The 26,045-nt window shown below is 44.7% G+C and overlaps 3 protein-coding genes across 3 annotated transcripts; 1 reads left to right on the top strand and 2 right to left on the bottom strand.

Annotated features, from left to right (window-relative positions):
• Nucleotides 1-509: 509 nt before the first annotated feature.
• On the bottom strand, nucleotides 510-14,427 carry PCOAH_00031270 (Uncharacterized protein; the record flags this gene model as incomplete). Its single annotated transcript, XM_020059927.1, has 2 exons — nucleotides 510-12,581; nucleotides 12,685-14,427. The coding sequence occupies 2 exons, from the start codon at nucleotides 14,425-14,427 to the stop codon at nucleotides 510-512; spliced, it is 13,815 nt and encodes a 4,604-aa protein (XP_019915416.1).
• Nucleotides 14,428-16,010: 1,583 nt separating this feature from the next.
• Nucleotides 16,011-17,554, top strand: PCOAH_00031260 (Uncharacterized protein; the record flags this gene model as incomplete). The annotated part of the gene is made up of 8 exons (XM_020059926.1): nucleotides 16,011-16,061; nucleotides 16,206-16,275; nucleotides 16,423-16,482; nucleotides 16,691-16,767; nucleotides 16,874-16,924; nucleotides 17,048-17,061; nucleotides 17,192-17,257; nucleotides 17,500-17,554. The coding sequence occupies 8 exons, from the start codon at nucleotides 16,011-16,013 to the stop codon at nucleotides 17,552-17,554; spliced, it is 444 nt and encodes a 147-aa protein (XP_019915322.1).
• Nucleotides 17,555-18,548: 994 nt separating this feature from the next.
• Nucleotides 18,549-25,453, bottom strand: PCOAH_00031250 (Uncharacterized protein; the record flags this gene model as incomplete). The annotated part of the gene is made up of 2 exons (XM_020059925.1): nucleotides 18,549-18,635; nucleotides 18,776-25,453. The coding sequence occupies 2 exons, from the start codon at nucleotides 25,451-25,453 to the stop codon at nucleotides 18,549-18,551; spliced, it is 6,765 nt and encodes a 2,254-aa protein (XP_019915288.1).
• Between the last annotated feature and the right edge of the window lie 592 nt (nucleotides 25,454-26,045).

Below are 26,045 nucleotides of genomic sequence, written 5' to 3'. Positions count from 1 at the left end.
GGGAAGTGAAGAATGAGCAACTGAAGTTATGCACAATTGGGCAGGTGGATCATCCAAGCGAACACAGCGAGGGAGTAAACGGAGAGTCGTCTTTTTCCCCACAAAGGGGATGACCATCACAGCTTGTTTAACGATTGAAAGGGGTTCATGGGTGGGGATGCTGCGAGGAAAACTGTTAAGAAGCACCCTTACAGCTGAAGTGCAGCTAGCGAACGGGAGAAATAACCGACGCCCAGCTTGTCAACACTCCCCACGAAATTAAAAATTGACCATGTGCGAGGTGACAAAGAGGCACAAACAAATTTGCACTATATATAAAACAGCACTGTTCAAGCGCAAACAAAAAGGAAGATATATTTTAATGAGGTAAGAGGAGGGGGGGAAAAACTCCCCCCAACAAATAACTTGAATGGTTCCACGAAGCATGACGCCAATATCGCTACGCGTCCCTCCAACATACTTAACCAGAAAGTGGGAAAAATGAAAATAATGTAGCTCATGTGGGTACCCTACGATATGGGCGGGGGGATTTTCGGAAGAGTCAGCAGAGGAATATTAGAGAAGTCAAGTGAGTCGTGTTTCCCTGCCAGATCAAAGTCGTCACTTAGGCGAAACCCCGATTGCGTTTCTGCGGATGAGTCGATATTTAAGCCGTCAGTTACGATGCCGTATTGAGGGGAGGTTTCCTTCTTATGGAAGTGCCCATGTGCCCACGTCTCCAGCTTGGACTTGAGCAACTTGGATTGCTCCTGCGTGGGTCGCACCTGGGTGAATTTCGCCTGCACATTTTTCTGCGCATTTTTTTGCACATTTTTCTGACCGTCATTTTCACGACCCTTTTGTGTAACCATTTTCTGTTGCACCCCGCTTGTGTCCACCCTGTCATACTTGAGGAGAATTTCCACCTCCATGTCGCTTCGTCTTCCTCGACTGCTGCAAAATGGGGAGCTGACCAGGGGCGCCCTAACTTTGGTTTTATGTTTTTTCAAAAGAATAGTTAGCGGAATGAACGTACTTGCAACGAGCGTCTTCCCCGTCCTCCACGTCCTCCATTTTTGTTGCCCCTCCGGGTAGAGACTACACCCTAGTGGGTCGTCATTCCCATGTGACTCTTCCGACAAGGAGGAGTTGCTCCAAAATGGGACATCATAAAAGCATATCTGCAGAGACAAGTTCTGCAAGCACATTTTCAGCAGACCATAGGAAGTCTCCCTTTTCGTGTTCCCCTTGAGTAGAAGATTCGCTGTATTCTCTTCACTCATCGCGTTGGAAAGTCTGCTCATTTCTTCCCTGGTTGGAAGTGCCAAAATAACTGCCGTGTTGATACCCGAATGGGGGTCATTCAAAAGGGGTCTACTTACCGCCTGAATTTTATTTATTATATAGCCATCTTGGGGGCTTACAAAATAGGGGAGCATATGACCCGACTGGATCCAGTCGTAATTGCTCAACACAATTTGAAAGGACATTGCCATCCTTTGCTTTACTAGCGTCACCGCGTTTAGTAATCTTTTCACCTTAACGTAAAGTCTATAAGGAGAAAGATCAACCTTTCCTATATTCGTTCTGTCCATTTGTGTGACCACGTCTTCATTTCCACCTTGCAAGAAATACAAGTGGTCCGATTTGTGATCCCTGTGGAGGTTCCTACGTAACGCTATAAATGCGTTAACTCCATTTGTGCATTCCTGACCACTTGGATCCTTCACTGGAGGAATAGTCGATTCACCTTTTAACAGGTTGTAATGATATATGGAGGTTCTCTTTTTACCCCTTTGCTCACGTGCAAGCAGACGACTGGCAGCACTTGTGCTTCTTCTGTATTTCCCTTCGGGGGACGCATCACTACTGTGGTGTTTGCTCAGGGTGGTTCTCCTCCTGTGTGCGTAACGAGCAAGAGAATCGAGATGTTTTCCAACATGGTGGCACGTCCTTAATGGATGCAGCTGTGCATTGCGTTGTGCATTCTGTTGTACATTCCGTTGTGAATACTTTGCGTCTCCTTTGTGGGGGCCCCAATAGCGAGATCGATTTTCCGAAGAGTCTCTGTACGCTCTTCCACCGCACAGCACCCCGTTAGAAAGTCCACGTCTCCTCGTTAAACCATTTGGGAGTCCACTAAAATATTGCAACCTATGCAGAGGGCACTCCTTCACTTCGGCACGACCACACGTGTGGGGTATCGATATGTTCAGTTCATTATTCTTCACTGCGCGTTTATTTTCTTTGTAAAAAATTAGCATATCATTCAGGAACAACAGGAGGAAGAAACAGCTCCTGCCATTTTTGTGAAGGTGCCACTTTTCCCAGTTGTTCAACAAACACCAGTCTCTCTGACTGAGGGGGTTCACTCCCTTCATCTTGTGCGTCACTTGTAGGGGAGTTTCTCCTTCCTTGTGCCGCTCTGCAGAGGAGGCGATAGAAGAAGTGTCATCATCTGTATTACCCTTCGTGAAGGCAGAGAAGGAAGACACGCAAGATGACGTTGAAGAAAACATCTTCATTTTTTGCCCCTCCCGTTTGTTGCGTTTGTGGTAGAATTTCTGAGGGGTATCCTGCTTGCCTGCTCCAACAAACTTCTCACGCTTAACACTTTTAGTGCTTTTACCTATTTTTAAGCTGCCCCCCTTGGAGGACCCACACTGCGCTTTCAACATACACTTGATGAAGTGAGACCAGTCGACCACACCCAAGGAGTTGACACCCCCGTTACACTGATGAACCTCCCTACACAAATGCATCATCACGTTGGAAAAATGAGAAGACAATTTTCTTAAGGCTAAAATTAGTAAAATATTTTCCACAGGAAAGAATAGCGAAGTGTCCGTACCCACATAATGTCGAAACAGTCGGATAACGTAGTCCATGTAATTGGCGTAGATTGAATAACTCAGTGCATCCAACAGAGTGTCTACTTTTACATATTTTCTGTAGTTTACCCTCCTTAAGACATCCCCAAATAATTTGTCCAACGTTGTTTTTCTGAACAGATCATTTTTTTCGTTCAGTAGATGATCGTTATTTCTACTTCTTTTTAGAAAATAAATTTTCACAAAATTGGGGATTGCAAAATAATCTCTCTTCTCGTAATTCCTTTCATCTTCCGTCCTCCTCACTTCATACTCGAATGAAACATAGCCAAGGGGTTGTTTCTCCCTTCCGTCTGCATGATGCGCATTTCCGTCATCGAAATGTACGATAGAATTTTCCCTTTTTTTTATAGAGGATTTTTTCCCAATTATTGTTTCATTCTCCCTTTTGTCATCATCTATATGTGGCAGAATTGCTAACTTTTCAACTTCCCCCTTGGGATATTTCACCATTGGGGTTTTATTTCTAATTGCAACCCGCTCAGTAGAAGAACCCATCCTTACATCTGAGTTGTCCAGAAGCATTTTTCTTTCCTCTTCCTCCTCAAAAAGTGCATTCTCCCCATAAACACCATGAAACAAACTCTCCCAGCAAAATACAATATCCTCATTTTCGTGTAAAATGTTTTTTATTTTAAAGAAGTGCTCCCCAATCGTCACATCTTCAGAAATGTGATTCAGTGAAATCAGAGCCTTCACAGTTATCTTCCCTTCCACGTATGGACTGCTGCCCGATTTGATAACTTCCCTGTGCTTTATCTTCAACTTGTGTAAGCTTAACCGTTTGCCTGACGAATGTTTTTTTTTCTCCTCCTTGTCGAGTAGTTGCTTATTTGCTGATTGTGATTCTTCCCTGGAGGGGTGCGTCTGCTCAGGGGAATTCACCGCTACGTGGTGGAGGTTTCCTCTACCTCCCTCTACTTTCCCCCCATCAGGTGATGTACCGTTTGGTCGGCTGCTCTGTCTGTGCATTGCACCGTTATCAGCATGATCTTCATTGCCCCCCTCATTCCAGTTGACCATTTGCGGAATGGACCTGGAGAGCAGTTCGTATGTTCCGTCACCGCTACTGCCGATACTGCCACCCCTACCTGAGGGGTCCATCCTCTGATGCACCTCCACGTAAACAGCTACAAACACGTCGTCCCCCCGGTCATCTGCATTTCCATTCCCGCTCAGTCTGTTAAGCATTTTTTTAATCAAGTGCATTGGAAGGATTACCCAGTTAACAGTTAGGTAGATGTGGCTGGTATCCTTTTTCCACCCGTTTACATTTCTGTCCTTATCTTTCATTTGGTACTCGGCCCTACTGCTGTGCTTCCCGTTGGGGTTCTCCCTGCAGGTGTGTCCTCCCAATATACCATCAACCAGGATGATCGACTTTGTGTCCACACAGTTGGTCTCATCAGCGTCCCCACCACGTGTGATATTTCCTTCCCCCTGATTTTCCAAAAGAACCTCTCGGCCATTTTTCAACCAGACGTATTCGCCGCTGCAGTGGCGCATCATTTGGGTGGTCCCGTTTGTAATCCGTGGGTGCACCACAGGTGAGGAGGTCAATCCGTCTCTTCTCTGCCGGCTGTCAGTGGGAGTACAATTCGTGCTTCCGTGGATCAAGGTGGAATTACCTTCCCCACGTGTACCATGAGCTGCCCGATGAGCCGATTTGTCACCACACCAATTGTTGCTCACTCCAGATTGGGTTCTTTTTATTAATTCCTTTTTATTAGAAGCTCCTTCTTCAGATGCACACATGATGGGTGAATTTGATTTTGCTAATTCCATCTGATGGGGGTTCTCTTCAGCTAGCTGTTCAACAGATAAATTAGGGCTAACCACTCTATGGCTAGTTTCAAAAATGGGATCACCTGAACCCATTTTCGTCCGCTCATAATACATGTCTACATCTAAAAAGATAATGTTCTTATTATCCGCATCTGTAGGAATGAAACACAAAATTTTGTGGCTCTTCTTTTCCTCATTCCTCATGATGGAAAACATCTCCAGAATATGTAGATCTGCTTCGGCTATGACGCTTCCTTCCCGGAGCAATTTCAGCTTGAAGATTTTTTTATTATGTTCGAAGAGCGTAATTATGTCTTTTTCCCTTACGGTAGAAAAGGTGTGTTCGAAGAGGTAATTCACGTGCAGGGAATCGCCACCTTTTTTTGTTTCTCCAAGCGGCACAGTACTTTCTATGCATATATTTTCCATCACAATTTCTTTCATGGCGAAGCAGCAGAAGTAGCTCAGTGAGATGGGAGCATACGGGTGGTTCGCTCTGTTCGGGTGCATAGATTTATTATCCACGTTGGGTTTTTCCCCTCTGCACTTTTCGCTTTCCATTTTGCGCACAAAAGTTTTCAACCCTGTAAACTCCTTCATTATAATCCTAAATCGATGTACATAGAACTCCTTGCGCTGAAAAATCGGCATGAGTATTTTCTTCCACTTTCCTTTTATGTTCTTTTCGAACATCTTCACGAGTTCGTCTTTCCAAAGGGGGTCCCTCACGGGGGGATCCTCTCGGTTGTCTTTTAATGCGTCACAAGGAGTGGCATCACACGGAGCGACGTCTCTCTCTGGGAGGCTGCACCACACATGGTTATCATGCCGTGCCACGTCCTCCACTTCGTTTTGTAAATTTTCTTTTTTCTTCTTCACATTGGATTCCTTCTCAGACGCTTCACGCACCTCTGTCACGCTGAGAGGGGGTTCTTCTCCCTCCTCCCCATTGCTATCAGTCGTCATGTCTGGTAGGCGAAACTCCGCCAGCAACGCCTCACACAACCCCCTACTTACATATTCATCCTTCATGTGCATGCGATTTACCCACTCGTAGGCAAAGTTGTACACATATCTGTAGTTCGAAAAGGAGACTGCACCTTTCTCCGTGTCGAAAAAATTAACAAACTGATGCACATGAATTGGTGAGGAATGATCCTCCCCGAATAGGAAGTCTAACCTATCTCTGAGGAGAAATAAATTTAAATGAACTCCCTTTAGAAACTCTTCCTTCTTCAAAACAAAGTCATCCGGTATGATGGAGTTTAACTTGTTTTCTTCCATGTTGAGCAACAGATGGCATGCATTTTCCATTTCCTTCTTTACGATACCTTTTTTCCCTGCTCGTTTGATCCCATAATACATTTGCCCATGTGTGAGGTCGCTCTTCGACTTCAAATTGGCTAGCTTGATGAAAAAAAAAAATAAAATTCTTCCCATGGTTAGGCTATTAAAACGAAAGTCGTAGAAGTATGTCCTGGGTAAACCGTTCGCTTTTGCTAAATTTGTGTGCACAACATCACTGCAAAGGTTAAGTGTTTTTTTTTGTTCTTCCCCTTTCGCGTTTTTCCCCCTTGTGGTTGCCTTTCCGAGTGGTTTCTTTTTAGAGGGGGCCCTCCCCGAGCGGACCAGACTTCTAAATGAGCAGAACGACGAGTGGGGGTCACTTGCGAGCATCTTTTCCGTGTAGCTGTCTTTTTTGTGAAAATCATTTTTTGATACAGATTTTTCCACGATCTTCTCTCTCTTGAGGTTGTCTTGGGGTGGATGCTCCTCTGCCTTTCCATGCAGCTGCACCCCCCTGTTTGCCGCCTCCCCCGCCAGGCGCAACAAATTCGGCAGGTTGATGTACGCCTTCAAAATGTAGGGGCCCGGTTTCCCCGCCTCGTGTAGCTCAAACTTCTTCGAATCGTAAATGACACAAAATTTGTTGAGAGGCTGGAAAAAGTCATACAGCTCTGCCCAGGAAAGAAACAAACCATGCAGTGACAAAATGTTCTTCAACTTATCACAAGACATCAAATGGTGTTTATCCATTGGTTCGAAATTGGTATGCACAATGCGTTGGTGGTGTTTGCAGAAAAATACATTTTCATTTTTAAAAAAAAATCTGAACAGCTTTCCCTTCAATTGCGCATTGTAGAATTCACCTTGCCTGTACAGGTCATGTAAAAAATTTTTTGTTGAAAAAAAATTATGGCAGGAATTTCTCAAATGGAGGGATGTCATATCTACTACGAAGGAGTATTTCTTCACAAATAATGCTATGTCTTCTTCAGAAAAAATATGATTAAAATTTTTGGAGAGTACATAAATGAAGGAGTCCTTCTTATCAATATGTGCGAACAATCGGTTGATGTTCAGTCCTGCCAAAATGCACTCATTAAATAATGCCCTCACGTGCAGATTGGTCATGTGCTTCGTAAACATTTTGTCCTGTGTGAAGTACTTACTGTGAAGTAGACTCCTCCTATTGACCCCGCGTATATCGGACAGAAGCAGCTTGTTGAAGGCAATAACATATTTCACATTCTTTACGTATAGATCGTTCCATTCATCAGAATTATGATCAGTTCTGTTCCTCCTCATGGGGGTATTCTTCCTACCTGTAGGTACATCTCCCCAAAGGGAAGAACGGCCACTCCCTTTCGGCCTCATCAAATCCCACATGGTATTATAGCAATCATTAAAAAGGGTAACTCCATTGGGGAGTTTCACGATGTACTTATTCACCTCAAGGCAGCTCCACAAATTTAAAAGGAACTCACTTATTCTGACGTCTAGCGCTTCAAATATGCTGTATATTTTGTTCCACTCTTTGGCGTCAAAACTGCCTGACCTGGTCATAATATTTTCCACGCGATGCAAAAAAATTATCCGCGCATTTTTCTCCTCATAATTAAGGACAAATCTTTTCTTCACATAAGCAGCATGTCCATCCTTATAAATGTGCACAATTTTTTTTAGCAAATCGCAAAGGAGAAGGAGGTATGGATACACCACCCGTTTGTACTCTTGGCTCGTAAATTTCTTCTCCTCACAGCATATGCGTACTTCCTTATAAGCAAATGGGGAATAGTTAGACCTGTCCTTCTTTCTTCTCACCGCACCAGCAGGCACGTACGTGTGTTTATTCTCCCCCCTGTGGGAATAGTGCGCCTTCAATTTCCCCCGATAGAAAATCCACTCCTGCTCCTGAAAGGACAAATCCACCGACTCGTTGTTCGCCACTTTGCAACAGAAAACAAACAGGTAAAAGAATTCCCGCATATGTTCTACAACATGTTTATTTCTTCTGAGAAACTGCAAAAGTGGTTCCTCCCCCGTGTGTGTGCTCCCCGTTCGTCTCCCCAAAGATGCATCATAGCTGCCGCTTCTGTTCCAATTCGCGTTAGAACTGATGGCACTTTGGTTCATTGCACTACGACTCCGTCCTAGGCAGGGTCCCAGCGGGAAGTGAGAAACATTGGTGATTCCCTTGCCCAGGTTTTCCACGGCCATCCGCAAAATGCCCAGATTCTTTTTCAAATTCTTCGAAAATAGGTGAGTCTTTCCCTTCAGTAGGGTTTGAAGTGAGGAGGTCGACTTCGCTATGGTCACTTTACCCGTGGGGAGCATCCCTCCACTGTGTCCCTTCCGGATTGCCTCTTTACCACCACTATGGTGGTCCCTATTTATAACCACTATCAGCCTTAGAAGGTCTTCCCTAAACGAGTCATCATCGCTACACTCACACAGAGTCACACATTTGTCTTTACAAATTTGCCAAAAATCGTAAAACGTATAAATATCATTCGCGTAATCATCCACATTTAGGTAGTTCATTTCGCACCTGAACATGTTCATAAAAAAGTAGTGCTTTATAAGTTCTTCTCCTTTTAGGATTCCATTCTCAGAAAGGTAAAAGAATAAACTGTACAGGGGGAGGGTTGCCAAGGGGTGAGTAACCCCCGATGTTGGATCCTTCAGTGGGATACTGTTCTCCATAGACGTGGCCCACTCTTCACGCACAAGTACTAATCTGCTTTTCTGGGGGATATAGCTCACCCTGTTTGGGGTATCCGCTTGGTTTGTCTTCTTAAAAATGGCTAGCTCCTTTCTCCTCTGTTTGACGCTGTCCAAGAGGGCCCTCGCGTCCTGCTCGGGGTGCACCTGTTCGGGGTACACCTGCTTGTGCGCCTCCCCCCCGTGGAAATCGAAATGGGCCCTGTTCCAGTTCAGCCAATAAACCTCCATGCAGTCGTAAAAAATTAGCTTGCTATTTACGCTGGTGAAGGATGTCAAGTCGTAGGTTAACAAATTAGAAAATAACAGGCGCACATAATTTCTGGAAAAATCTAAATTGAGACTTTCAACTGTAGCGTAAAAATCGCTGTACGTAAAAATGTTCTTTTTGGAAAAAGCTTGTATTCCTATGTCCTTTTCCTTTAGGAGAGCGAAAAAATCTTCCAGTGTGCTACCAGAAAATATGTTTCCTCCGATTTGTTCTTTAAGGTAGTGCCTTTCCATAATCTTCTTTATGTTCTGCTCGTGATTGATGGCGGTGAAGTCTTCCAGCAGGGGGATGTTCCGATGGTGGTTCCCCTCAAAATTATTTTCCCCCCACACGGTTGCTTCTATACCGTTTGCATAAACTCCGTCATGGTTATTTCCCTCCCTGTTTAGAATTACCTCTCCTGCGTACCAGTTCAGTACCCTCAGGGCAATCTCATAAGACGTGTAAAGACCCAACATATCGAACAGCATCAGCAACTCGACTTTATCATTCTGTTTATTCTGTTCATTCTGTTCATTCTGTTCATTCCGATCCTTTCCCCTTCTACCAAAATAGCGAAACAGACACTCAGATATATATTTCACAGTTATAAGCCCGCTCACAATTTTGCCATGTAGAATGATGAGTATATATTTGAATCCTTTCGTTATATCTTTCCTTGGCCTACTGGTATTTTTCTTCTCCTCTGTGGTGTTGCAAAAGGTAGGTCTGTTCGTTACGCTCATGTGTTTTTGCTTCCTTACATTTGAGGGTGCGTCTTTGGATGTTTTTCCTGTAACCGTGTGACCATCTGTTTGGTTCTTCCCTCCCGGATCGTCTAAACCACTTACCAAGCTGCGATCAGTTTGCGTCTCTGTTATGCTAGTACGAGTCTCCTCCAAAGGTTCCTTCGCACAATCATAATTTTGACCATCCGTTTTGACCTTCCTACTGGGAGTATTATCCTCCTGCACAGGGGGGTCCGCCTGAATAATTTTACTGCTCCTATCGAGGAGTGCTTCCTCCTTGTCACTCCTCTCCAGCATGAAGAGAGCCACATGCCCTCCCTCGTCGGTGTGCTCATATTCGTAGTCCGCTTCGTGACCAGATGTACCGCCTTCCTGGTTAGGAGCCGCACCACACGGGGAAGACACGACCATGTCGTTACCAATCCCTTCATCTGTGCTGCCCCCCATGTCGTCACAAACGAGGAAGCGCTTTCCTTCCACTTGGCTATGTTCTCCCCATGCGGAGGTCTCCCTGTGCTGGTTGCACACAACATGTGCCTCTCCTTGTAGTTCCCCCCCTGAGGCGTGTTGCTCCACATACATATGGTACAGTGCCAGGAAGAAGCTCAAGTTAACGGATTCAATACCCTTGATAACATTCACTAGAACGCGAACATCCGTCCGTGAGTAATTGCACTGCGTCTGCAACAGGTACTTCACCAGGAAAAATAAATCCTGGTTGGAAAAATCCTTGTTGTTGAACCTAGTTAGCATAAACCTGATGGAGTGTAAAAACAACAGAGAGGTGCAGGAACACACATTTTCTTCCTCTTTTAAAAAACGTCCTAAATTCTCATCGGCAGTACCCTGATAAATGGATGAGTTTTTCAGTGCCTCGGAGGAGAAGTACCTTCTTATCCTCCCTGAGTAATAATTCTTTGTCTGCAGGTTAATTTTTACCAATTCATTTTCCAGGTTTTCTATCGTCACCTGGTTGTCGTAGAAGGACCCAAAAAGTTTCAACAAAACGTCGTAACCGTACACAGTATTTTTGAGTTCTTCAACTCCTCTCTTTATGATAAGGGAGGAGAAGGCTGAGAAATATATTTCGTTCCTTTCCCTGTCAAAGAACAGTAAGCACAACTCATCGAATACAGTGGAGTCCACGAAAACGATGCCGACCTCTTGAAAAAAAATGAAAAATTCTTCCTTACTAATGTACCTATCGTCGTCAATGTAGAGGTTATCCAAGTATTCACACACGTCATTTAGGAGCATTTTTTTTTTATTCCGAAGGAATAATTTGTTTGTTAATTTTTCCCACTTGGTAAAAATTTTATCAATATATTGTTCTACGTGTGTTTTTAAAATATACTTTTCGTCCTTTTTGGTTGCGTCTTTTTTCATGTCTTCTATCATTACGTGGACTGTGTGTTCCTTCATTCCTCGTAGGAGTAGTTCTTCTTTGATGAGCTCGATTGGTAGGTAGATCGATGGGTCCTTTCCCCTTTCGACGGTTACTTCTCTCTTCGTTCGTCCGAACGCCTTTCTTTGCGTCTGCTCCTCCTCGTCGTCTCCATCCCTGTTGGTGCCGTTTACACTGCTGTTGCTCTCTTCAAAGAGATCCTCTCTTCCTTCATCGCTTCTTTGATCATCGTTTGTTCGATGCTTCATTGCTGCACTTCTCTCCATCACGCTGGCGATGAGAGCACCACTACGCACGTCCTTCTGCAGCACTTCCCTCTGTAACTCATACACGTAATACTCCCTGTTGTAAAGGCTCTCCGAGTCGTAAATAAAGTATTGCTCATTTATCGACATGGAGGACTGTGCCTCCCCTGGTGGGTCGCTATCCGACGGGGCGAACTTCTTCCCCACAGACAGCTCTCCCCCCGATGGAGCAAAGACAGAACTTATTAGCGATTCTTCTGTCTGATCAATCCCATTCGATAGGGAATGTTTCCCCTCATTGGCATAACTTTCGATGTACTTCTCACAAAACTGTTGCACGTTCTGTTGTTTGTTTTTCTGCCCTCTCACCAGAATGACCCAAAATATGAAGTTCACATTTTCGTAAAACTGATGCGTCATTTCCAGGTGTTTCTCCAAACAGATCACCTGTTCCTTCTGGATGATGTCTTCCAAGGGGATATTCACTATTCCAACGCAGTCTCTACAATCCTCTTCGTGATAATACTCACTCTGGTGAACCCATTTTCCTTTGTCCTTTCCAATGCAGTCCCCCCACACTTCTAGTATCACCTCCCGAAGTTCACTCAACTTCCTCTTGGAGTGTACAAAAAAGTTGAATGTTTTTTCCTCCTCCAGGGGAAAATTTTTATACTCATATTTTTCCTCTTTTGTGAACCTTACACAGATGGATATATTATCAAAGGGCCTCTTCGACAGGTTCACCATTTTGTGCACATAGAGGTACAGCACGTCGTTCGCATCACGATTGTTCCAATTTGCTACCGTTTGGGGGGATGCTCCAACTGGGTTCGTCTTCCCCCGCTCAGTGATAAGCCCCTGTATGTCTTCCCCCCCTGCGTGGTAGCTATTGTTACTCTCAAAACTTTGGATAATCTCCTCCTGGCGGATGGCATGCCCTATTTCATCATAACGATTTCCATCCTTTGGTGGTTTAACACTTCCCCCTCGTGCGGGCTCCGTCAAGGAACGCCCGTCTGACGTTTCCCCCATTCTGAGGAGATGATCATTATCTTCCCCTTTCGATAGGTACTGTATGGCAAGTTGCAGGTAGACCATTACATGTGGGTGCTTCACCAAGTCGGAGGAATTCCCCCTTGAAAGACACAACTCCCTCAGTGGTGCTTCCACACCAACCTTGGATATAAGAGGAACTTCGCCATACGCCAAAATTTCGTACCAATCAGGAACAACGAATGGCCGATTGAGCGACTTGACAATGGTAACATTCTTCTGCTGCAAAGTATACAATTTGGATGAGTTCATTTTTTTTTTTTTTTTTTTTTTTTTTCCTTCCTGGCTGTTCATACTGATTAGCGCATAGTAAAATGGCTACCTTTTCGACGCTCTCAAAAAGTTGTCTCTCTACCTTACAATGTACTTCTTCCCCAAACTCGATAAAGTGCTCATTCACATGGTTACTTTTTAGGCAAAAATTATCGTACGTGATGGAGGTGTCTGGTCCTTGGATCTTTCCTTCATTCCTCCCTTTTGTGTGGTTTACATATTTGCCGCTTCTGTTACGTTTGTTATCCTTTTTTTCCCCCTCCATAGCTATCCTTTCCAAATTGGGCATATCCAACTCCTCATCCATTGGCGTCATTACAGATCTACTCAGATCATTTACACTGGCGCTGCGTCCACGTTGTTCTTCCCCCACTACGTGAGACCCCCCCTCATACGAAATGGGAACACAAATGGAGAGACAAAAGTCGTTAAAAAACTGCAGCTTCTTTTTAAATCTTTCCTCAATTTGTAATTTGGACAGGCGAATTATAACATCCACCAGCTGGTGATCCGTTTGTTCACTTCTTGAATGTTTCATCGTCCCTATGGGGTAGTTGGCAGATCTTCCTGTGTCCTTTTCCCTTTGCAACAACGTCCCATCAGGGAGGCTCTCCCCGCCGTTACTCTCTCCGATAAGCTCTCCCGTGAAGTACTGCGAATCTATCCGACTTATTCCCATAGAGTTGTTGCTGTTCCTGCATTGGCTGACTTCCCCACATTGACTAACGTCGAAGTGGCCACTCGAGGGGGACCCCAACTCTCCGACCGAACAAATTGAATGAAGAACGTTTTTCGTCTTCTCTACTCCATCCACTTCTGCATGAACGTTTCCATCGGGGCTGTTCAATTTTGTAGTACCTTCTCCACTAAGCTTGTTAGGCCTACTCCCATTAGGTCCACTATCCAACGACACGGTGAACGAATCCCCCAAAGGTTCGCCCTGTGCCCCCTTAGAACTGAGAGAGCTACGGAAGTCGCTACTCATCAGAAGTTGCTCAATAATGCTTCCTCCCTTAGTGAAGTCATTTTTGTCTTCCCCATTTGGAGTGTGCCAAATTGTTGCCTCTTCCCTTAAGGCCAATTTGGAATGAGAACCATGATCATGCATTCCACTAACTTTTACGACTGCACCATCGCTAAAGGATAGCTGTCTTATTTTCTTCACCTCGCTAAGTAACATACTATTCGTCTGATAATCCTTTACATCTGAGAGAGCCAATCGTTGACGCTCTATTTTTTGCTTCAATTGGAGTAGGTTCATCCTGGAAGGGAATCCCGCATATGGATCTCCTTTTTGGGGAACATCCTCCTTTTTACTAATTTGGTCCCTCCCATCCTGTGGGTGGATCCAGGCAACTACTGCACCTTCGTCTGTCCTTCCCTTCTCTGTGATCTCTGCGTTCTCCTCCAGATGTGTGCTAGTGCGATGATTTGTTTTATCCATACTTCCGCTATTGTCCTCCCAACTGGATATCCGTTGGGGGTATATTTCCTCCTCATCTAACGAATCTGTCACCTCCCGTCCTTTATCCACCCACCCTAGTGTGGCACCTAACTGTGATGAATCGCTAAGGGTAGTTAGAAGGTCTGGCATGGATCCTATATGCTCACTAATAAGCTTGTTAACAATTTTGTATTCTTTGAGCTCATTTTTCATGAGCATTTTGTTCCTTTCTTGGAGTTCCTTAATTTCTTCGAGCGTCTGCTTGCTCTTGTCCCTGCCCGCCGCCAGCACGTTGAACAGCGTGCTATCCACGGATGAAGCCACGCTTGGACATGCATTGTCACTCATTTTGTTTCGGTGCAATTGCAGGGGTGGTTAATTGGGGGCGTGCCTGCCCAACATGGAGGTGTGCCCCTATGTAGGTAAATACATAGGTAGGTACGCACGTGCGTATCTGCCACGTAGATCTCCCCCCCGAGGATCAAAAAAAAAAAAAAAGGAGTCAGCTAAGCCAAGCGGTGACGTGGTGAAGAGCAAAATGTGCCCACAACGCCTCCGCATGTATAAGTACAAATGCCTGTACCGTCAAATGGGTATTAAAAAAAAAGGAGACTAAAACAGGTGTAGCTAAATGTAGAAGAACAAAAAGTGAAGAAACAAACAGTGAAACATATTTAAGCGAGTTCTATGAAAAAAAAAAAATAAATAAAAAGGCGTGCTTTCAAACATGCGCATTTTTGTCAACTTTACAAGAAAAAAAAAATTATTGACGAGTTGGCAGGGAAAAATACCACTACCACCCTTTATGACAACATTAGAACAAAAATGAAGGGGCCCCCAAGGGTAGACAACCTTTATGGGATGAGCGAAGTGTGCTCACGGAACTGTTGAAACGGTTCGTCAGGGCTATACAACGATGTGAAGATGAACAGAAAAATATGCGCTCGCAGATCTGTACACATGTGTACACGCTTGCATTTGCATTTGCGCTTTCCCGCGATTTCGCAATTTCGCGCTTCCGCAAAGCATCTCCTGTCCACATGCTTTTGCCCTTCCATGTGCCTCCGCACCGCAAGCGTATGCTTACTCAAGGGAGGATGAAAACGAAAAAAAAAAAGGCCTACGCCCCGTCGCCAAAGGGGAAGCGCCCTGCGCGTAGTACGTTCATAAGAGAAACTTAAAAAACGGGGGACGCGGAAAAGATGGAAAAGTGGAAAAAAAAGGGAAAAAATTCACAAAAAAAAAAAATAAAAGAATAAAATGAATAAAATGAGCAGCATAAGCCTCACTTATCACAAGCCACTGTTCACCTGTTTGGTTTGAAAAAAAAAAAAGTGAAACACGGAAAAGTCGTTTCTTCCCAGTAGCACGTACACATAAGCTTACACTTGGACTCCAGGGAAATTCTTTTTTTTTTTTTCTCAAAAGGTGAAATACGTTTTTCCGTTCTGAGCGTATTCGGACGGGTGGGTAAGTGTCGAAAAGGAGGACGAAAAAAAAGAAAAAAAAAATGAAACGAACAAGTGCCCCCGTTCATGCATACACTAGTGCGAACTCCTAACGTTCCGTCACGCCCGCCTTAAATTATGCGGGTACACAATTGCGCGGGAAAACTGGCCACGACGAAAGAATTGACAAGCGATCTCAAAAAAAGGAACACACGCAAGTACACATAAACGTACTCATAAATACAAACAAACATGTGTTTCTTGTTTTTTGTTTTTTGCTTTTTGTTTTCCGCTTTTTTTTTTAACCCCCGCACAGTCGACTTATTAATCACGCCCAAGTGTTTTTATTTTTTTTGTCCGTTTCTTTGTTCGCCCTGTTAGCAGCTCACCGGGAATGAGCCATCCAGCTGACCAACTCCCCCGTCCACGTTTTGTTTTGTCGTCTTTTTTTTGCTGCCCTTTTCACCCCCCACTCCGTTCAACATGCCAAATGACTTCATGAAGAATACCGAGATTAACACACAAGACAACAAGGTAATGATCATAGTGGAGCGTTAGTGAGACGAGGAAGGAGGGGTCTGTGCGTCCTAGCCAATTTTCCGCATGCACACACGCCAGCACCATTACCTCGCCAGCGTCACCTCACCACCACCACTTGCCGCCTCCCCCCCGTTGCAGTTTCCCTACTGTGTCGTGTTTTCCTACCTACCATGCGCGTCCACCTTCATCCCCATAGTGGGGCATGTCGGTAAGAAAAGACATTTTATTCCCAAAGTGGATTCTTTCACTCCTGAAAGGATGACAATGTGGGGATGCGCCCGTGCAGATTGTTGTATGTTCTCCCCCCATCCTACTTTTTTTTTTTTTTTTTTTTTTTTTTCCTCATCCTTGGCAGGAATATGCACATCCTCAGGCGTAATTCACGACTTCTCCGGGTCATACACTATCTCAGTTGGTACTGTTTCTCCCTTGCATGTTTTTCCTGAGTGGACTGTCTACCTTAGTCACCCACACCCTCTCTATGTTCTCTCATCCACAGTTACTCGTTGCACAAGCTGAGTCGATTTGAAGGGACAATCTTCCTTCCACTGCTCAATCTCGACAGTCTGCCTTCCCTCATTTTTTTTTTTTTTTTTTTTTTTTTTTTTTTTTTTCCAAACCAGACAATATGGAATTTAGCGACCCAATGAAGTATTGGCAGTTGGACAAGAATAAACTTCCTCTGGCCATCACTGACAAGGTAGGGTAGGAGAGGGAGTTTCCCAGAGCTGCGGCAGAGTTCCCCACTGCAAAAAGGGAATTACCACAAAACAGCTACCACTTATTGCGCACAACCTACCACTTAGTTCTACGATGAAGCCATCTACCAAGCGGATGAAGTTTTTTCCAAAAGGAAGGTAAATACTACGCGCTTGCTCCGCTGGGGCATTGGGTGTCCCCCCTTTCCAAGTGAACCAATACGGTTCCCCCTCACTCGCGCATCCACCTCCATGTTACCCGTTTCTCCTACCACAATGTAGCATAACCTATTCGTGTAAGACAAAAAAAGGAAAAAAAAAGACATCGCCTAAATAATGACCCCACGGAAATAGCAAAACATTCCGCTATACAAAGGATAAAAGAAAAAAGGAAAAATCTTTTTTTAAATAAATTCCCTTTTACAGTAATAATTGCCACCACCATGTCGCCATGGTCCTGAATAACATAAAGTATAAGGGGAGATCCAACTGGTACGTTAGCCCTGAGTGGGAGTTCACTTCTTCTTCTTTTTTTCACACTACAGATATATACATACATATACATACATATATATTCATTTATTTATTCATTTATGCACACGCATAGCGAGGTCGACCGCTGGAACGCTGCGCTGTGCGTGCGGCTGCATTGTGTGTCTCTTCCCAGGGGAGTTCCTCTACCCAATTCTGATTAATCTGTCGATGAGCCTACCCCCCCCTCCTCTCTTCCACAGGACCCCGTTCAAGGTGGTCCTAAATCTGGTGATCCATGGCCATTTCGTCTCGTAAGCGCGCCAGCAGAACAAGGGCAACTTGTTCGAATCGAAAGGGTGCCCAGACTGACCTCCATTTTTTGAACTCTCCACACCCCTGCTTACATCGTTTTTCCCTTTTCGCATGCACCCGTGCAGGTGGAAGTACTTTTTCGTGCTGTACGGACCCTTCCTCTTTATCCTCCTGCTGTTCGTCTTCCTCGCAGTCACCTATTAGCTCATGTTAGCCACACTAAATTCGATACGGGAAAAATGAAATATTTTTTTTACACCTTCACAATTGTGCATGCAACACTGGAGCACAGAAGCGGCCTCCTGTTCCAATTACACACATCTCCATATGCACATCCTCAGACACACAGGTGGACGCCTCTATCACCCGACGTGGAGAAAATCCGTCCCCCCACTTCCTACATATGTTAGCTCTGGTAGGGAAGTCCTTCCCCCAAAACGGACGTCCCCATACACACGTACCAGAGGCCTACATACACATCGTGGCGCACTTCGGGGAACACTTTACTCTAGTCCATCCTTCATCTCCCCGTTTTGCCCTTTTCGCTTGTCTGGCATCGAATTTGCACCATCTCCATGGTTTCCTTTTCCCTTTTTTTTTGTGTTATTGTGCATTTTTTTCCCTGTCCGCCTATCTCCCCTTATTTAGTTCCCTCTTTGTAACTAACTGACTGACTGACTAACGTTCGTTCGTTACTTCGCGAGTTGGGCGATTTGATGGTAGCCACGACTGCTGGTGTGATTGTTGCACTGTTACTGTTCTTTTTTTTTTTGATGCCGCGTGAGCATAAAGCATGCACATGGAAAAATGACAAATGAAAAAAAAAAAAAAAAAAAAAAAAAAAACATGGCAAAGCAAAACAGTAACGCCACATTATTTTCAACTCAACTCATATTCTCACCATTTGCAAAATAAACGCCCCTTTTTAAATTCTAATTAGCCAACTTTGCCTGTCCACTTCACAAAAAAAAGGAAACGAAAATGCACAAAGAAGTAGTTACATCCACCTGGCTCTGCAGAGCACCACCATTTTCCTGACCTTCTTGTGCGGATCCACGGACGCGATGGACAAGTACCACTTGATCTGCGGGCGGGGGGGAAAGACGTAATCGTTAGGGGCATAGCATGGTGCATTATGTAATATTAAAATGGGGAGACAATAGCATGTGGGGGAAGCAACGCAGATGGTAGCCACACTCTCCCCGAATTGGGGAAGAAACTTACGTCCTGAATGACATCGTAGGGTAGAAAAGACTTGTAGTTTAAAAAGGAAAGGATATAAAAAATGCAGGCACACTGATACCTAGCCAAAGGCAGCGGAATAGACACGATTAACTTGAGTAGGCTCTTCACCAGGCGGCATTTGTAGGACAATAAAAATTGGACGTTCTCTTCAAGGGTGCCTTTCCGATGTTCTTGGGTAGACGCTCTTATGGGGGATGGCCCATCCCTGGACCCCCAAATCTGCCCCTCGTGCGCCACCACGAAATTGAAAAGGTTCATTATTAGATAGAGGAGACGCAAGGTCAGGACGATGAGTAGTGACACAACTTCCCTCCCGATTAGCTGCTCGCCCGTATGTTCGTGGTGTTTTCCTTCCTCACCTGGGCCGTCTGCCCCCTCGGCAAAGAGAACACGAACGAGCTCAGCGTTCTTCCGCAACACCCCGTTAATGTACCTCTTATTGCTCCGATTGTACTCCCCTTTGCTTATAAAAAAATTAGAAATTTTACCTATTCCTTTAAGAATGCATATCTCCATGACGTTGTAATGTTCCTGTAGTGCCTCTTCCACAGGTGTGTGCAGCAGCACAATGGACGCCAGGTGGACTAGGCACAGGTACCTGCAGTTGTACTTTAGTGTCCTATTCTCTTTCCGTTTTTGTAAAAGCGAGAGGAAGTTGCTGCCCTTGGGGGTGTGCCCATCTGATTCGTTCTCCTTGCATGGGTGAATATCACTGTGTTCTTCCACCTGTTTATTAGATGCATCCATAGGGTTGATCATTCCCTGGGCGGGGGAATCGTACAGGTGTTCATCTGATATGCTATCCTCCCTTTTCACTTGGTTCATTCTCTCCCTGGGGGAAGTTACTTCCTTCGACGTGCCCCTGTCACTGCTTTCGCCCCGGGAGTGCAAATAGCTGCTCAGTTTTTCCAAAAAAGCTAGCGTCTTCTCATTCCTCCTGATGACGTCAAACGGCAGAGAGCATTCAAAGGAGAACTTCTCCCTCTGCATGAACCAAAGGAATTCCGACACGGAAAGGAACCTCCCACTCACATCAACCAAGTACATATAATTATACATGGTACAAATAAAATGCAACAAAGGTTCTCTACATAAGGTGAGGAAAGCATCACTAGGTTTGAACGCAACACGGTTGTAATTCTCTTCTCTTAACAGAAGCTTTGTGTTTATGTTATGAATGGCTGCGTAGATATGACTGTAGACATGGGAAGGGTACAGGTAGAAATGCCAAATCAGCACGTGCTTAAATGTGTCCTCATGAAGTGAGGCACTTGCCACGCTATCGCATAGGAGGTTAAGATTCTCCTCTGTCACTTCTTCTGCGATATGCTTCCACAGGTGGACGGTCAAATCGTAATTGAGGGAGAAATGCTGCACGAAGAAATGGAGGAAGTGTCGACGAAGGAAGAAGGTCCCCTCGTCTATCACTCTACCGCTGCTTTTATCTTCAATTTGTTCGATATCCCCATTGGACTGACCCCCCGATAGGCGCATGACCCCTTTCAAATTGGCTACCCTGATTGTTCCCTCTTCGTGGTGGAAAAAGGTCATAAACTTCAACTCGCGTGGGCTACACCCCTCACAATTGTCCCCCTTCCAGTACCTTCTATCCAGCAAGCGAATTCCTATCCCATTTGCAGTCGCTTTTTCTCCCAAGTGATGTGCATTTTTACCTCTACTGTAAAATATTTGGGAAAACTCGGTGTCCCCTTCTTCAAAGTAGATACAATCTAGAAGATAGAACAGCTGGTTTGATGGGTCCCACGTGGGGGCTTCGAAAAGTGTGCTCAGAAGGGGGACCATTGAAGATTCGCCTACCCTGGGTGGTTCTTCCCCCATGGAAGTTGCTGCTGCCCCGTTATCTGCCTTCTCCCACCTTCGTATAAACGCCTCATATGTTGCTGCAAACAGGTCGATGAAGTGCTTAAAGGATAGTGCACCGTTTATGCTTATGCCAACCTCCTCGACCAAATCGAATGGGGCTAAAATGAAGTTCACCATTTTGTGAATGCCATCCCAGTTATGCATTAAAATGCCTACAATTTGTAGGGCACATTTATGCACACTTTCTAAATTGGCCCGATCCAGGTGGAGAAGACAATCTCCTACATGGTCGCCATCCCAAAAGGGGACTTTCCCTTCGTTAAGATGCTCCTTACATTTTTGGTCTAAAAATTTCAAAACGGATTCTTGCGTGGGAAATGCACTTCGATTCGTCCCCCCTCCATTTGAGTTATCCTCATAGGTGGTAATTAGATCGGAGGGACAGCTCTCCAGGGGGAGGTTAAATAAAAAGATGTGCATGCACAATTTTAATAATTTCTGCATGTGCTCTAGTCCTATTTGTGTATAAATGGAGAGAAGAGCTGGTAGGAAAAGCAACAGAAGCGGGTTCATTAGACGTGGGGAAAACTTCTCCCTATTCAATTTGACCAAGTGGTAATTCCCTTCAATGCTTCCTCCAAACATACCCTCCTTATCGGACATGTATGTATGTGCATCCCCCCCTACACAACAATCAATCAGCCTTTCGATAAATTCTTTCTTCTTCTCCTCACTCATGGTGATAAATATATGGTTCACGTTTTTTTTTACTTTTTCATATAGGTAACTAGCCAGGGTGGGCATTTCTACATCCCCTTTTTGGTCCGCTTTTCCCTTCCAATCTTCACAAATTATATGACTCGTTAAGGTCATTTTTAGAATGTATAGCAAAGTGTCCGTCTCGAACACGTCTACATGAAGGAATGGGTTACTACTTGGGAGGTAACGGATGGGACTTATTTGGGAATGCAGAACCGTCCCAGGTTTTCCCCTTTTGTTAATTTGACCCCTCAGGTGTAGATTTGTCACTTCATTTATTCGAATGAAACTTTTCAGGTTGTTCACGTAGGTCCCATAGTAACTTAGCTCTTCATTGCTATTCATTATTTGAATGCATTTCAAATTATCTGCTTTGTTTTGTCCCTTTTGTTTTTCCTCCTTTGTTGGCGTGCCTTTGGGTAGGATGCTCCTCACGACTGCCTCCTCGTAGAGGTAATTTACGCAGAGTTCCATCACCTCTACATTGTTCACAAGGAGATAGGTTTTGCAAAGTTCGTCCTTTACCTTATCCTTATCCTGATCATTCTGATCATTTGGTGACTCATCCGAAACTGCAAGCGTCGCACTTCCCTTTATAACCCCTTCACACGCCTTGTAAATCTGCCAATACGCCAAACTGACTATGTAGGAAAGATAAAACGACGTGATGTCTTCCCAATTTGTGGATTCACACATGGGAACCTTAAACGATTGACTTTCCCATGTTGTGTCTTTCTCTTCCTTTTTTGCCTTACCCCAAAAAAATTTTTTTTTTTTTTTCTTTTCCCCCTCCATTTCGTACGACTTCTTTAGTGACACCCCCTGTTTGGAACCCACAAGGAGGCACTTCACCTGGACGCGCTTCCACTTTAGCGTCTCTCCAATGGGGTCTCCACCGAAGCGAACTATTTCGGCGATGACTCCATCGGGGGAAATCCCTGAATGGGGTTCACACTCATCCATTTGTGGAGATAACTCCAGATCAAGTTGGCAGTCTGTCTGATTGTCCAGCTGAATAGAGGCACTTCCTGTGGTGCCTTCTTCCCCCTTCAAGAGGAGAAACTCCTCCTTCACCTCCTCAACGTGGTGGTAAAAATTCTTCAACACAAATGAAGCCACATTCGTGGAAATGAAAAGGAGGTAGGGAATATCCACCTGGTAGGTGTCCCTCAAAAGGGATATGCATAATTCCAAATCTTTCTTCTTCCCGAAGTGGAACTTTACCAGTAGGAAGCACAAATTGATCAGTAGCGTGTTTACGTAACTGCTAATCTGCTCATACTTGTGTCTTATTATTTTACCTACTAACGTGAGAAAAAAGAGCAGGTCGTTTTTTTTATATTCCTTACATTCCCGAAGAATATTTTCGTTGTTCTGTTTCATGTCTGCGATGAACTCATGGTGGTTCTCGACGATGCTCCTTCTCCACTCTTCTGCGTTCTTAAGGAAGTGGTTTCCTTCCTGGTCGAGGAGATCGCGTCCGCTGTCGTCCAACACATGGAGCTTTACGTTCTCCCCTGGGTGCATTCCGATCAAGTAGAAGAAGAGGATGATCGTTTGGTGGAACAGGGTGTCATCATTCGTTACATTTTCCATTACGTTTCCTGTTGCGTTTTCCCCCACAGCTGCCCCCCCATGCATGCACACAAAACTGGCTAAGATACCAAAGAGGTGCAGACCCGATTCGTGGTACTCGTGAAAAAACTGGTCCTTCCCCATCCGGAGCAGCTCCCCGATTATGCATATTTCCTTCACAAAGCTGGTCTTCTTCGCTACTATTTCCTCCACTTTGGCGCTTTTGCTCATCACGTTATTTATGAAGCTGAGGTACGTGGCCACGAGGTTCCACTTGGCTTTGATCTTGGCGTTGTGCTCAGTGAGTGAATCCTTCTCAGATGACAACTCTTGCGTGTTTACCCGGGTAGGAGTCTTCCCTTCCCCCGTCAGAGCATGCACCAAATAGTAGCACTCATGAAGCATCGGCTTAAGGGTCGTCTCCAAAACGTATAGGAAGACGTAGGTGTTCCCTTTTGATATGCACACGAGGATCTTCTCAATTATGGGAAATTTGTTCAGTTTTATTTTGTTCCTTTTCTTTTGTTTTTCCTTTTTTTCCTTCATTTTTTCGATGTGGTTTTTTTCCCTTATGATGGAGAGGATATTCCTGTCACTTTCGCTGGTGCGGTCGCTGTGGTCTTGGGGGGCGCTTCCACCACTTCCTCTACTAAGGTTACTTCGGTTACTGCGATTACTGCGATCACTGCGATCACTTCCCGACTTGGACGAATCGGACAAATTTGCAATTTCTTCCAAACGGAATAGCTCTGCCAAGCTGTTTCGCTCAGTGGAGGATGCCCTCACAGGGGGATCCACCGTAGGGTCCACCCCTTCAGGTGCAACATTTTCCAAGGGTGCCTTCCCATTGCAGAGGCACTTATGCAGAATGAGGAAGTTGTTAAGTTTCCGAAACATTCCCGCAAAGTGCATATCAAATAAGGACTGTTTCAGCTGCTCGTCCTCCTCTTCATTTATTATATTAAAAAAGAGAAGTAGTATTTTTACAAAGTAGGTTGCCATTTTATCCGAAGCGTCACTGTCTATGCACTCCAATTCGATGAGTCCCGTAATGGTCGAGACGAACTCTGAGCAACATACACTACCATAGAATGGTGCACACACTTCCAGGGTGTCCTTAATATTTTGTAAATTCTTCTCATTTATTTCATCCTCTTGTGTGTTGTACAGTTCCTCTAAAATGCTCATTATTACGTGGTTCCCCAACCGACTGTTTGACTTCAGACATTTGTAAAAGGCTTTCTGTAGGTCCTCCTCGGTGATGCTATCGTACCTTGCTTCGCTGTTCACAAATTCGATTGGGAAGTAATAAAAGGCGATGTCAATGACTGACTTGAGGTAGTGTCTTTCTCTGTCCACGGTGAATAGCGCTCCTGGGTTTCTTTCCTGTGTGGCTTCCTCCTCCAAGCCGTTCGGGATAACACACTTCGCCCCTTCCGCTGTACCATCTGAATGAACTTCCCCCCCTTGTTCATGCGTTATGTACCCACTGCACAAAACCTGTATAATGTCAAAGAGCACCAAAATGTTCCTCGGGTCCGACTCATTCTCCAGCTGCACCTGGATCTTGTCGATGAAATTTGGAATGGCCACCATCTCGGCTCTAAACTCATGCAAGGATATCAAAATAATGCGGTAACAATTCAGCCTTATGTTTTGCAGGTAACTTGGTGCGTGGACGTGCTTAAACAGGCTCTTCATTATTTTATACACAACGCAGGTGTTTTTTTCTTTCTCCATTTCTTCCTCCGATTCGGCGTCGTCCTCCTCATCGACATCCTCCTTGTCCTGTTGGAAGTCACCGCGTTCTTCATAGCCATCCTCATCATCCTCCTCTTCTGCAGAGGCGTCAGAGTAGTAGACTCCCCCGTTTTCCTTAAACGTGGCATATTCTTCGTACTGACTCCAATCGTCCCTGTCACCCCGATCGACTTGGCCAGACAAGTCGACCCCCCCTGGATGCTTCTTCCCCTTCCCACGCGTTGATGCGAATAAAATTCTATACGTTCTCTTCACATCGCAGGAAAACTTCATCCCCCTCAACAGGTCCCTGTACCGCTCAAACATTATTAGCAAAAATTTAGTGACCCCATTGACGCAATGCCAGTCTTCAATTAGCTTAATATAAAAAAAGACCAGACATTCGAGGTACTCTGTGTCTAAGTCGACTATGCTGATCTCTTCAAACAGTTGGGCAATTAAATTCACTGCAGATCCTCTCTTCATATTTTCATTACAGAATAGGAACCTCTTCAGGGCACCTATTATTTGTACCATCGTGCCATGTCTGTTCTTTCCTTCTGTGTGATTTATCTGCACTAGCTGGATTAACTTCTTTACAATGTCGGCCCTGATTTTGTTCACTTCTTTGTCCTTCTTCCGCTCGTACATTAGCTCCACTTTCTTTTCCCGGTCATAGCGAAACATGACCTTCTCGGGGGAGATATATTCATCTACGAGTGTTTCCACAAGGGACTCAACTTTCAGCTGTCCTTCCATGTTGCTTTGCCACAGGAGGGGGGGAAGAACAGTGGAACAAGAACAGGGTCACAAAAGTGATGTGCACAAACATGGATAAAACCGACCAGTGTGCACCCCTTCTTTGCAGGCGGCTTCAAAAAAAGCCAATTAAGAATTTCAAAAGGGGGCCAAACATATGGCTTTAGACACTTGTCCCGTCTTCATCCACTTCCCTGGTGTGTTTTTCTTTTTAAATCCAACTTTCCTCATTCATTTGGGACAAAAACGGGGCAACACGTTTTACTTCCTATGGTTGGGCACTGAGTGGTCTCTCACCACAGAAATGATAAGGATAAGGTTGTGCTAAAATAGAATACCCACCCAGGCTTGCCCATCCTTATGCAGTGACTACAAAGGGGAAAGGGCCGAAATGGTCTCCTGCGTGAGGGAAAAGGTATGCACAGTACAACAACGCGTTCGTTTCTTACACCTCCATTTGGCGTAACCCTTCTACATAAATATGCCTCCAAAAAAAACACCCAACAAAATTGCACAAAAGTGAAGAAACGGGGGAAGAACAACTTGAGAACCCCCTTTTAAAAAAATGAAACAAAAAAATGGATGCAGTGCT

The sequence above is a fragment of the Plasmodium coatneyi genome, chromosome 10 (assembly GCF_001680005.1).
Source record: "Plasmodium coatneyi strain Hackeri chromosome 10, complete sequence".
Classification (NCBI taxonomy): Eukaryota; Apicomplexa; class Aconoidasida; order Haemosporida; family Plasmodiidae; genus Plasmodium; species Plasmodium coatneyi.
This window is presented reverse-complemented; position numbering and strand designations above follow the sequence as displayed.